The sequence below is a fragment of the Melanostigma gelatinosum genome (assembly GCF_949748355.1).
Source record: "Melanostigma gelatinosum genome assembly, chromosome: 13".
NCBI classification, from domain to species: domain Eukaryota; kingdom Metazoa; phylum Chordata; class Actinopteri; order Perciformes; family Zoarcidae; genus Melanostigma; species Melanostigma gelatinosum.
In genome coordinates this window covers 16926356-16938787 of record NC_136646.1, presented here as the reverse complement: position 1 = coordinate 16938787, position 12432 = coordinate 16926356, and the positions used below count along the sequence as shown (strand labels likewise).

General features: G+C 46.9%; 2 protein-coding genes across 2 annotated transcripts in view; one reads left to right on the top strand and one right to left on the bottom strand.

Annotated features, from left to right (window-relative positions):
• The window catches only part of glis2b (GLIS family zinc finger 2b), a 12675-nt gene extending 7307 nt beyond the window's left edge, over positions 1-5368 (top strand). Inside the window, 7 exon segments of the mRNA XM_079281148.1 lie at positions 2197-2398; positions 2658-2788; positions 3866-4003; positions 4127-4260; positions 4350-4468; positions 4588-5193; positions 5196-5368. Coding sequence (XP_079137274.1) covers positions 2221-2398; positions 2658-2788; positions 3866-4003; positions 4127-4260; positions 4350-4468; positions 4588-5193; positions 5196-5326 — 1437 coding nt within the window. The 5' untranslated portion in view covers positions 2197-2220 and the 3' untranslated portion in view covers positions 5327-5368.
• Positions 5369-9747: 4379 nt separating this feature from the next.
• pam16 (presequence translocase associated motor 16) lies at positions 9748-11810 on the bottom strand. The gene is made up of 5 exons (XM_079281662.1): positions 11744-11810; positions 11228-11312; positions 10810-10946; positions 10379-10444; positions 9748-9887 (listed from the first exon to the last, which is right to left on the bottom strand). The coding sequence occupies exons 1-5, from the start codon at positions 11744-11746 to the stop codon at positions 9801-9803; spliced, it is 378 nt and encodes a 125-aa protein (XP_079137788.1). The 5' UTR covers positions 11747-11810; the 3' UTR covers positions 9748-9800.
• Between the last annotated feature and the right edge of the window lie 622 nt (positions 11811-12432).

The window sequence follows — 12432 nt, the reverse complement described above, 5'->3', positions numbered from 1 at the left end:
TTCAGCTGCCTTATCTTCATTTATATGGATCAAAAAAAGTTCCATATCTGTTTCCCATCGTGTTTCACAGCCTTGATTATAGCACGGCCAGTTTCCTGTTTGTCCCCGCAGCTGATAGGAGGATTTATAGGAAGGTTCAGCTGATTCTCGGTCTCAGGGTAAGAGCTTTTACTCCATCAAAGTGGTTGACAGACGATTTTATGCCAAACAATAAAGCCAAAAGTCTTGGCAGGCTGTGTGGTAGGAGTTACAGAGAGATGTGGTATCAACCGCAGCTTGTTCTAAATGAGGATCATATCCGCTCCCACTGATCTAAAGATGTTATTTTCACAGCTAATGGCAGTGCTTGCCCACAAAACAAACTCTCTTAGAGCAACAGCCAGTAGTACACTTTTGTCATAACTGGGTTCAACTGATGGAGCTAATAATAATACATTCGGCATGTGTCAGGGTATAATGGATACATTTAGCAAAGGATGGAGACATTATTAGACCGTGAAGAAGGGACACATACACCCCCAAGAGACAAACACGAGCGGGCCTCACTGTATCTCTTCATTGTCAAAATGGGAAAAAAGGATGGGTCGACATTTTTAGTTATTGCTGCTCTCATCAATCCTCCTGCTGAGATCCCTCCGAAGAGCAACTGAAGAAACTTGATGAACCGGTCAAGATGAACCGGTCATGTGCTAGCCCAGTGGGGTCTCCAGTCAGATGCAATCCAAAGGGAATTTCTGCCGAATACGATTCTCTATGTGCATGTGGAAACATACATGTATATATATGTACACATGTATAAAAACAGAAAGCGCTCTCTGATAATGCTGCACTGTGTGCATGTTCATACAGTATGTTCCTCTGTTTGCATCAGTACATGTGTGTATCATCATCCTCTTATCTATGGCTGATTGAGTCTTTACACCCCTCCTCGCCCTCTGGTTGTGTGTTCAAGTGTGTGTGTGTGTGTGTGTGTGCGTGTGTGTGTGTGTGAGCTGGTGGCCATCCCTCGTTGGGCTGGTGAACCTGCTGACCTCTCTGCTCGGTGCCTCCCAGACACAAGGGCTTCTCATGTGGCCCCTGGCCAGTCTCTCTCAAAGCCCACCATTCACCACCAACCGGGGCTTCTGTGAGTGTGTGTCGGCATGTGTGTGTGAGAGAGAGAGGGAGAGGAAGAAGGGGTCAATTTGTTGAAATTACAGTTTGATTAATTGCTTGTGTGTGTGTGTGTGTGTGTGTATCTACACCCAACATGCACACTGGGAGCTGCTCTACATGAACTCCAGCAGAAAAAAAGGACACCCTGCAACTGTGTGTGTGTCGACGGAAAATGCTTTGAGGAGGTGTGTGTGTGTGTGTGTGTGTGTGTGTGAGGCCGGGGAGAAGGAGCAGTGAACCCAAATACATTGTGTTGAACAGAGAGCTCTGCTTTACACCAGCAGTGCTGTACTAGCACCACCTATATGTGCGGAGCAGAACACGCTGGATGAAGAGGAGCCGACGCAGCATTTGTTGACTTTTAAGTTGAAAGGAATGTCTGCGAATGTCACGCAGAGGAAGACGACAACTAAAACTCAAGATGACAGTAAGATGAAACTTCCTGCTCACAACCCTCAGGCTGGGTCCAGAGGCCAGTGTGTTTAGAGGAGGTGGGGGGAGTAGGTGCAGCTGGACTTGAAGGCCCCCGGGAGGGGGTCGCTGGTGGGTCTCAAAGGTCCGTGGGGTCTGAAGGTGCACACTGTGGGGGCTGGGGTGGGTGGGGGTGGGGGGGTGATGTGACAGGGTGCAAGGGCCGGTGACTGGCCGAGGGGTGGGGTTAAGCAGAGCTGGCGGTGAGGGTGACCATCTGGATTGGATTGTAGAAATTCCTCAGGAAGAGTGTAAAGGTCAGCATGGAAGAAGAGGAGGGGGTCACTCACATCTCTTATGGTTGTGTGTGTTTGTTTTTTCTTTGGCGTACTCAGTGTGTCAGTTTACGATTGTGGTCTGTTTACCATTGTTGGGGAGTATTTCTTAACCAGTGGGAGTGTGAGAAACCTTCTACAACTTTCACGTGGGAAATATTGCAGGTTTTGAGAGTCTGTCAGTGTCCCACGTCGGAACGCAGCGCTTCATTGTGTGCGTGGCTTTATGAAGACCGAGCTGTCCTTCATTGGCCCCACTCGGCCTAACTCTGCCCCTCTGTGACTGTTTGTGCAGGTGGGAGGTCTGCGGTTTGCGGTCATGCTGTCCCTGGACGAGCCCCTGGACCTGAAGCTCCCTCGGCGGGCGAATGGGTGGGACAGAGGGCCGCGCTCTGCCACCATCTCCCCGCTGCACCCCAAGCGAGCTCGCCAGCTCCGCATGGCGGACGACGGCACCGCAGTCATAGAGCCCGCCTCGCCGGCATCTCCACACACAGGTAGCAACAAAGCCAGAGTCTGCAGTCATGACGTCAGCTCTGTTAGGCTGCATTTAGGCACAGTGGTGGCCTGAGCACGCTAACATGCTCACAATGCTAACGTGCTGATGTTTTAGAAGCATATTGTTTTCACCACGTGCAAATATTTAAGTCTGAACAAAAGTGGTTGACGAACAGAACCGCTAGAGCCCCCATATCGAATCCCAGAGGTGAGAGGTCTTCTTAACGAGTGTGTGTGTGTCTGTGTGTGTTTTCTCAGGTGTGCAGGTGGTCCCCCATGATCGGGCAGACACCCCCACACCCCCTGCGGTGGACCTGAGCATGTCTCCCTCCTCTCGCTACACCGCCAGCTCTCCAGAAACGACCAACGGCAACTACATCCCCTCAGGAGTGAGTATGACTAAACGAGGGCATTCGGAGTCGACTTACACTCGGACTATTTTGTCGAATCGTAAATTGGTCGACAAAGAACGACTAATCGACCAAAGAAATCAAATAATGAGACCAAAACGGTCAATAAGTCAACTAATCGATTAAGAGGTGGCAGCCCAAGACTGAACTTGAGCTGACCGACTTCCACACCGTATTTTGCCCTCCACCACCTCTATTGTCTCCCATCTCTTCGTTGACCTCCGAGTTGTTGAAAGAGTAAACACTGTCTCCTGTCTACAGCGGAGAGTGACTCAGCCTGCTGGGGTCAGCAAGTCAGGAACAACATCGGGTTGTGTCACACTCTCCATAAAGGGATCAGGGGTGGGAGGATTGTGTGTGTGTGTGTGTGTGTGAGAGAGAGAGGGGGGGGGGGGGTAGCGCTTATCAAACACCTCTTGTGTCCCCAACAAATGCCTCTGTCTGCTTAACTTGCACTTAGTGGTCACACTGGCATGCAAGTGTGTCTGTGTGTATGCTTGTGTGTGGGTGTATAATCAAATTTAAGACCAGGTACAGCCATGCAGACCTCACGCCGCCTAATTCAATTCACCTCCCAATTGAGTTGAGACACGCTGGCTGGGACCATTCAGCCGCCCCGCTGAGTCCTAGATAGCCCCCGACCCCACCATCACAGGTTCTCTACACTTTACTTATCCCCAGTGGACGCAGATAGGATACTTTCTGTCCTCGTTTTGTGTGTGTGTGTGTGTGTGTGTGTGTGTGTGTGCGCGCGCAAGCCGGTGCATTAGCTCTTTGAGCCCCAGCTGAGGTTCAAAGTGGAGTTTTGAAGGAAGAGATGCAGATCAGCTCTTCTGTACTCCATTGACAAAAAGAAAGACGTTTGTCTCTATCAAGTTATTTTCTTCATGAGGCCATCAGAACCTGTTTGTCTATTGTCAATATTGCCGTGTCGATGGTGCTGTCGGAGCATCAGTTTTTATCTTTTTGAACTCAAGCTAAGCATGTGCGTGGTTCTTTCTTTTGTGTGCAGTGGATTAATACTCCTGTTGCTCTTTTGTTCTGCTCGTTTACCAGAATTCTCACATCTCGCAGGCCTTTCAGTTTTTTGTGCCAATTCACCTGCCATCCTCCATGTTCATTGGACAGACTAGCGACAGAAGAGCCTCTCCTGACCTATCGGCGGATGAACAGCTGGCCTGCCACTGGAAGAAGGTAAGACCAAGAGAGTGAAACCCATTTTAGGAACCTGTTGTTTCCAAACCATAAGATCGACTCAAAATAGCATGATCATCACTTACGGCTCATTTGAAATGCTGAATGCTTTCTCTCCTCCAGTGCCACCTGCTCTTTGACTCCCTGCAAGACCTGGTGGACCATGTCAATGACTTCCACGTCAAGCCTGAGAAGAATTCTGGGTACTGCTGCCACTGGGAGGGCTGTGCTCGCAAAGGGAGGGGATTCAATGCTAGGTGAGAGAATCAGACACTTGGGTCATTTATTAAGTGTAGGTATCAGTGGAGAATTAAAGAGGAAATTTTTTGTTTTTGTTTTGCTGCAGGTACAAGATGCTCATCCACATCCGCACTCACACTAACGAGAAGCCGCATCGCTGTCCCACCTGCAACAAGAGCTTCTCGCGCCTGGAGAACCTCAAGATACACAACCGGTCACACACAGGTCAGTGGTACCCAGTACGCCACCGCTAAAGTCAAAACGCTTTTATTTTTGTAAGGTAAAAAATTGTGCGACTTGGCCACTGCATTCTCAACATTTGGATCATTTCTCCTTCACTGCAGGTGAGAAGCCCTACATTTGTCCTTACGAGGGTTGCAACAAGCGCTACTCAAACTCCAGCGACCGCTTCAAGCACACTCGCACGCACTATGTGGACAAGCCTTACTACTGCAAGATGGTGGGCTGCCTGAAGCGCTACACAGACCCAAGCTCCCTCCGCAAGCACATCAAGGCCCACGGCCACTTTGTGACTCAGGAGCAGGGCTCCTCGGGTGGGGTGGGCTCGCTGCTGAGGGGGAGTCAAAGTGGAGTGCTTGCTGGCGAAAGGGGCAAGGATTCAGAGCTGTCCTATGTGAGCGCGGCCCACATTATCATCCCAGCGGTAGCGGCTGCTTTCCTTGGAGGCCACGCTCTGCAGGGTCTGGGTGGTGCCCTTCCCATGTCCGCCCTCAGTCCTCGGCCGCTGGATCTCAGCGCGCTCGGTTGCCCCGGCTCACCTCCAGGCAGCCTGGGAGGCGCGTCCGTCCTGTCCTTCAACGGCTCCGCGCTGGGCCTGGCCAAATCCCCTCTGCTCTCCCCGGGCTTCCCCTCCTCGGCCCTGGGCCTGTCGATGATGCCCGTGCTGGGGGCCTCGTCTGAGCGCAGGTCCCACAGCCAACAGGCCAAGAGGAGACGGGGGACGAGGCAGAGAACGAGGTGACCGGGGGGGTCTTGAACCTCTCCACGGGATCCCATGATCCCCTGTCCTGGGTGGTCATCCCCCCAGGCACCGTGGTGCTCAAGCCAGCTGTGGTCAACTGATACACACGTACATGCATACACACACACACACATTCCAGAAGAGCTCAGGGGGTCGGGATGGGAGGGTGAACGCCATAGTGGGGGTACACACGGTCAAAGGGGATAGTGACTGGCTCGCACAATCAAATCCAGGCAACGCATTTCAGAGAAACTGAGACAAACTATAGAAAGTCGTCAAACCCTCAATCAGCAAAACAATAGACATCACTACACCTACACAACGCAAGCCTCTTGTATCGATGGGAAACTCTAACTTGGGGCCCAAGAACTCTGTTCAGGACCATGTACGGCTCCGTATTTCTATCACAAGGCAATGGGGCTCCTCTTTGCTCTCTTATTTTGTATTTTATTCTTTATTCATTCCTGTTTCCTTGATGTGACAGTCTTAGTGCTCTGTGTTCTTACAAAAGTCCTGATTCATTGATAAGTATTTATAGAGCTGTGCAGCATAGACAGTGTGCCTCCAGCGCAGCAGCGAGATAGATATGCCGTGTAACTGAATGGCGCACTCGCAGTTCGGCAAACTTGCACGTAATAGGACGATTCTCCACAGTTGATTTTTGAAGTTATGACCTATTTTTCACAGGCGGCTGTGATTAATATGATTCAGACAGGCTTGCCAAACCAAAGCAAGTGAACTCTAAACGGTCTTGGATTTGCAGTTTCAGCTCTGAGACGGTTCAATTAAACACAGCACTTAATAGCGTCAGCTGGTTATCGTACTGAAACCTCCAAACTGCTGCAAACCTCTCGGCTCCCTCGGTGTAACATGAACTGGGAGAGAGAGCACTTTTGACAATCTGTCCCCAGTTTGGGGAGGGTGACCAAGATGGACCAGCCTAGTCCACCAGAATGTGTGCAGACGAGGGGCTTTTTAGGGCACAGAGCGAACTGGTGGCTTAACACAGACAGACGGTGTTGCATCACCTGATAATGACCAATCATCACTTACTTTCTTTTACACAAGTGATATGTAAACCCCCAGTGTGTCTGGCTCCCCCCTCTGGCAGGACTCGATACACAGCGTCTCCACTCTCCATTTACAGAACTCGCACCCGAAATTGAATCAACACGGCCAGTTTGTGTATGAAAGGGCCACTGTGGCGATAAACACTTGTGTCTTGTTTTAAAAAAAAAAAGAAAAGTGAACCGACCTGAAAACCAGCTGTGAAAAACAGGTGGTCGTCCAGTCGTAGCCCAAACTTAGCCTGGCCGGTTGAAGCTTTGGTCCCAAGTTCAACAAGTCCCATGCTGTGCCAAAAATACCTGGAGAGCGGAAAGAGGGAACGCACGTATTGTGCCACAGAGGGGGTTGTGAAGCACTCAATGCCACATACACAGCTGGACTGACGAGAAAGCCACACGATTGCAAACTGCCTCATTTTACGCTGTCCAAAGGGGCAACAACAAAAAAAAAAAGACTCATTTGACGTCTGGGAAAACTTTTCTCACGGTTCGATGAAGCCGTCTACGCGCACTTACCACATATATTCCTTACGTGTTTTACAAAATGTTACTGCCAACTGCAAAACTAGATGTTGACTGCCGTCTCCCCAGCGGAGAGGTACAGCGAGCAGGAGAGGAGCGTCACAACAGGAACATTCCCTCAAGAGACGGTCACCAACTACCCTCCTCTTCCTCCACTCCTCCATCTCTGCTTATGTCGGTGGTCTCACTTTTCCATCGCCCAGTCTTACAAATAATCAGTTCTTGCTGTTTTTTTTGTTTTTTTTATTGTTGTCATTATGTTTTTTGCTGTTCAGACGAGACATTTCTTTCTGATGTTGAAGTTGCTTGTTGTGTTCTGTGACGGCTGCTCTGCACTCAGCTTTCGGCTGTCGAGGATGAGTCATTGACGGGGTTGAGGAGAAGACGAGAGGGAGAGGTTTGGGGGGGGGGGGGGGGGGGCGCTCTAGGGCAGTGGTTCCCAACCGGGGGGGGGGGGGTTTGAGATCAATCTGAAGAGCCGTACAGTGATTACATTTAGTATAAGAAAGAGGAAAAGGTTTCTTTGACACAAAATTTGGTTACTTTTTTTTGCAGACTTCCCCTTTGTTTAGTGCGAATTAGCGAATATTAGCACGCCAACATGCTAAAATGAGATGGTGAGCCCGATAAATAGTACCTGCCAAACATCAGCATGTTACATTGTACAATTCTGATGTCCGCTTTTTAAACACAGCTGTGCCCAAGTGCAGCCAAAGTTGGTAGCACGGCTGTAGACTCTTAGTCTCGTTTCTTGTGAAATACTGAATATGGTTACAATAATGTGGGGAAGAGAAATCACTCTTTAGCTGAACTGCTCATATGTGTAAACCCAGGCCGTGATAAGGGGATGATATTGCTTCATTTAAGTGCCCGCAAGCCACACAAGTTGGCGACCACTGCCCTAGGGGGGAAATAAGAAAATATCCAGTGGACCAAATGATATCACATTCCTCCATGACAATCACATTCAGGGATCATTCAGAGATGGTGAAGGCAGAAAATACAAGTCTGTATTCAGTGTCCCAACTGAATTATCTCCGGGGCTAAATAAGATCTGCAAACTCTGCTTCCTTTGTTCTGACTTTTAATTTCCACCACCAGCTAAAGGGAGTCGGTAGAGAAATAACATCCGACTGTGAAATGGCGGGCAGCGCTGGGAAAGCATGAGAGCAAACAGGGACAGGATTGGCTGAATGAATGGACAAGGGAAAGGAAGAGATGAGGGGAGGGGGGAGAGGCAGGGTGCCAGCGGAGGAGAAGAAGCAGAGGATAGCTGTTACGTGCAGCCGCTCTCCATCTGGTCACCTACCCGGCAAACGGCCCTCTCGGCTCTGAAGTCACTGGCTGTGCCCGATGTGGCAGCGACTCACGGGCACACCAGGCTGCACAGAACTAGGCCACTGAACTCTGGCTGCTTTCTTTTTTTTTATAGATTAAACCCAAAAGGCTCCACTCCCCCCCACCTCCCCGGCCACAAAGCATTTTACCAGAGATGGGGAAAACAGACTAACAAGCCGCAGTTCACAGTAAACAAATATACAACCCTTCCTGTTTGAGGCCTCCCACAGGTCTGTGAGGGTTCACAGCAGAGATGAACTACACACCTTTGTTTCTGCTTCAGTGATTCTTAGTCATTGTTATCTCACCCCCCCCCTCACACACACACACAGCAGCATCTCTGGGTTCAGCCTGGGCATCGAAGTGAATCTCTGGTTGCGAGAGGACGACCCTGGCATGTGATGTCATCAGAAACAGGTGTTAAGTAGGCTAGACATGGTTTCCGTGGCAACAGTGAAACCCACCTCTCCTCCCCCCGTCTGTCTCTTCCCCCCCCCCGCGTCTGTCTCCCTCTCTCTCCTGCAGATCGAAGAGCGAGAGAACGAGGCTGCAGACAGCTGAATACTATGACACGGACCCTCACAGGGTCCACATCTTTTCGAATTATCAAAATAAGCTGTATGATCCATTAACCCTTTGAGCTCAGTCTGTAATGAACTGCACTTTTGTCCCCCCACCCATAATGTGTAGATACTGGGATGTCGCCACATCCTTTCTCAGTGTACAGCGCTATTCAGCAGTTGTTTTGAGAACCAAGAATACTTGTAAAAAAGTCATCCTAAGTCGTTAAAATGTCTGAATTTGGTGTCTTTGTTTTGGTACTTGCTCCTGGAGATTTTAAAGTAATGTTCACTCATGCTATGAAAAGGTGGAACTGAAATCCAGGGCACAGAATTTGTTTTAGCGAGGTCAGTGTCATTGACCGGAGTGCCACAGTGTTGCACAAAGGGTTAATGATGAGACTAGGGCCACGCAAGGCCTGTTCCAAGTTATGTTTTTTGCACATTTGTGAGATATCGTCAGTATTTTAATTTTTCCAAGTGCCTTTTTATTACAGGTAAAATAAAGAAGTTATACACTATATGAAAAAAAACACGATTATATGAAAATATATTTTTCCTGGCATCATGTTCTGTGGTTGAACATGCAGAATTTTAGAGTTGTAAAAGTCTCAAATTGGTACAACATAGCGGTGTTCTCCTGTTTTAGAGGAATTTTATTACGATGATGATAATGTCAATGAAAAGAAAAGTGCTGAATAAAGTTGTATTTGATACAACTTGTGTATTCTTTTCTGTTCCAAAAACATAATTTCCATCTTATAGAAATGTACAAATACGCCACCACACTTCAACGGAATAAAAACAATCATATTATCCTGATTAATAGTCGACATGCTGCACTTTCATTCACTGTATTCAGCGTTTTGGCTATTAAAATCCACAGTAGCTGAAACAAATAAATACATTTATTTTTGGATTTAGGTCATCTGAAACCGTAAACACCATTTTACATATGACTCATCTACAAAAATGAATCAGCCCATATTTCATTGTTAAAATGCCACAGAGTCAAGACTAGAGAAAAGGCTTTTATTGGGATATAATTTACAGAGGATGGGGAGAGGAGAGACAGGGCACGCATCATTTCATGTTTCCGTTTTCTGCTGTGAATGCGGATGGTCTTGTGTCTGAATACTTATTTCCTCATCGAGACGCTCTTTAGCCCGCACCACCTGCACACAACCAATAACAATAATGACAGAGCGAAAGAGAAGTGACTTAAAATAAAGAGAAGACACTTAAAACAACCAATTCACACTGTGGTTCACTCAGGGCAGAGAGCGAGAGCGAGAAGTGCGGTTGTATGAGGTTACACCTCAGTGTGCTGCTGAGGACGGTGGCAGCAGCTAAACGGGTATTTAAACCACCTAAACATAATGAAGGTGATACACCGAGTATGATAAGTACCTTATCGTACCACTTCACAAAAATCTAAACTATTCTTTTGATGTCTTAAGCCATGATTTAAAATATTTGGTTTGATGGCTTCCTGATGTCGTACTCGTTTTATATGTTCTGATGCTGTTTTTGTATTTTAGTGAGCTAAACATAATTGCAATGAGGTCATATTCGGTTCTCCTCTAAACAATAAATTGCCTTCGCTGTCCACTCTACAACACATTGGAAAATCATGGTGTAGCATCCTAAGAAACAGAACACTTACTTTTGATTGGATGTAAAATGACCCGCCCACTGACTTGTCATTGGATTTAAAAAGGTGCTCGTAGTTCTGGAAGAGAAGAACACTTTTCAGAACAACAAGGAAGGAACCTAGACCTATTTTCTGATCATTGTCACAACACAAGGTAAAGAAAGATTTGATGTCGATGAACGTCTAACAAACTAAGAAAACAAACCATGCTTATTAAAACTGTTCCTGACGTTAAGCAACACGTTATGGGGGCTTTGTAGCACATGCACGCTACAATGAAGGGAATTCCTGGGAAAGTGAAACACATTTTGATTTGGCTAAGAAGATCTGTAATGACCGATGTAGCCAATGCTACATTACTAAAAGGCTCGATGGCTCTGTAGCTCGGTGCCAACACTTGGTTAGCTACAGAACTCGAAAGGAGACGGCCGGTGTGTTCGCACCTTCTGAATCTCCTCAGGGGTGAGTGTGGAGATGTTGAGGATTTGTTGTGCCTCTTGCAGGCTCATCCCAGTGATGCTGGAGGCTGCAGCAGAGTGCTGACCCGCACTGTTCCTGGCCTTCGCTGCTGCTTGACTGGCTGCGAGAGAAACACAAATAACTTCAGTTCAGTAGACAATATAAGTGAATGTAAAAAGTGTTTTTCATAGAGCTAAAACTATTTAAGTAGCAGACACAAAATCTCTCTCTCCAATTGCCCTCCATTGTTGTGCAAACCTGAATCCTGTTCACGCTCTGATTCAGTGAGCAAACAACACACACACATGCTTTTAGTTGTGAATGATGTGTCCAATGTAGATAACCACGTGAAGTTATTTGCAAAAAAATATATAGTAATATTGAAAAACACATGGATCATACCTGCAATTTCTTGCTGTAAAGCACGCGCAAACGCACGTCCCACCACCTGTGCTCCCATCACAATGATCTGTACAAGATATTTAGCCTGCAGAGGAAACGAAACAACTTCGTGTTTGCACAGTTTAAATCACAAAACACAATCAGCAGACGTGTAACTCCACATCGACAGTTATGGGAACCAGAACAGAGAGCGAGTTAAAGTCACTCAGTGGTCCTCATTTTGAACAGTGACGCCATAGAGTCCCACATCAGTCCAAAATCAATTAAGCTGATGTCATGATGAGGTAATGAGTGTCTGCAGGTGATGATGTAAGGAGCACCTTTAATTCAGCTGTGGACATTCATGAACAGACATTTTGGCACATTATTTTCTCCCTAAATCAAATTCACAACGTCCCAGTGAAGAGGAGGCAGCTACCTTACATGCGACGTGACACCGCTGGAACACAACGTCGCATGCTAATGCTACCGAGCATGACAACTGACTAACGTTAGCGACAGCAAACGTATTCTTACCATTTTATAATGTTAAACAGGTCCTCGAGACAGTGAGCGGCTGTCTGTTGTCACACATGTATCCCAATGAAGGTTAGTGAAGGGTCAGAGTTCAAGGAAGCGCCGACAGCACAGAATTCAAGAGAGAGCAGGTGGACAGCGTCGTTTATAATACTGACACCTAGTGGCCTGGAGGTCAACTGCAGCTTCTTCTTCTCTCTCTCTAGTTTATATTCTGCAACTATTCTGAAATAACTAAAAGCTGAAAGATGCTGCATAAATAACTGTATGTCCCCAATGAAGACTAAAGCAGGCTTTTAACTGAGACTACTAAAGTCAACACTTAACATTATCATACCCCTTATTCTAATAACTTCACTTTATTTTAAAAGTATCACCAACAGTCATGTCAGGCTCGTCTGCCTTGATGCTGTTCTCTCTAGCAGGTAGACATGTTTACAAATCAGAAAAAAAAATACATATTTATTATAACAGCTCTTTATTGTATTATATTAGTTCATTACTGAGCAAGTTAGCCTAGAAGGCTCATTTCCATCCGTCGTCCCTGACCAGATGTCCCTCAAACTACAATAAAATAATGTATTTCACAACATTAATATATACAATATTATGCACAGTATAGTAAAGACCAAACAATCAATTCGTTTGTATATGTATTCTTTTTTTTATAGCCAAATTTAAATGAATCT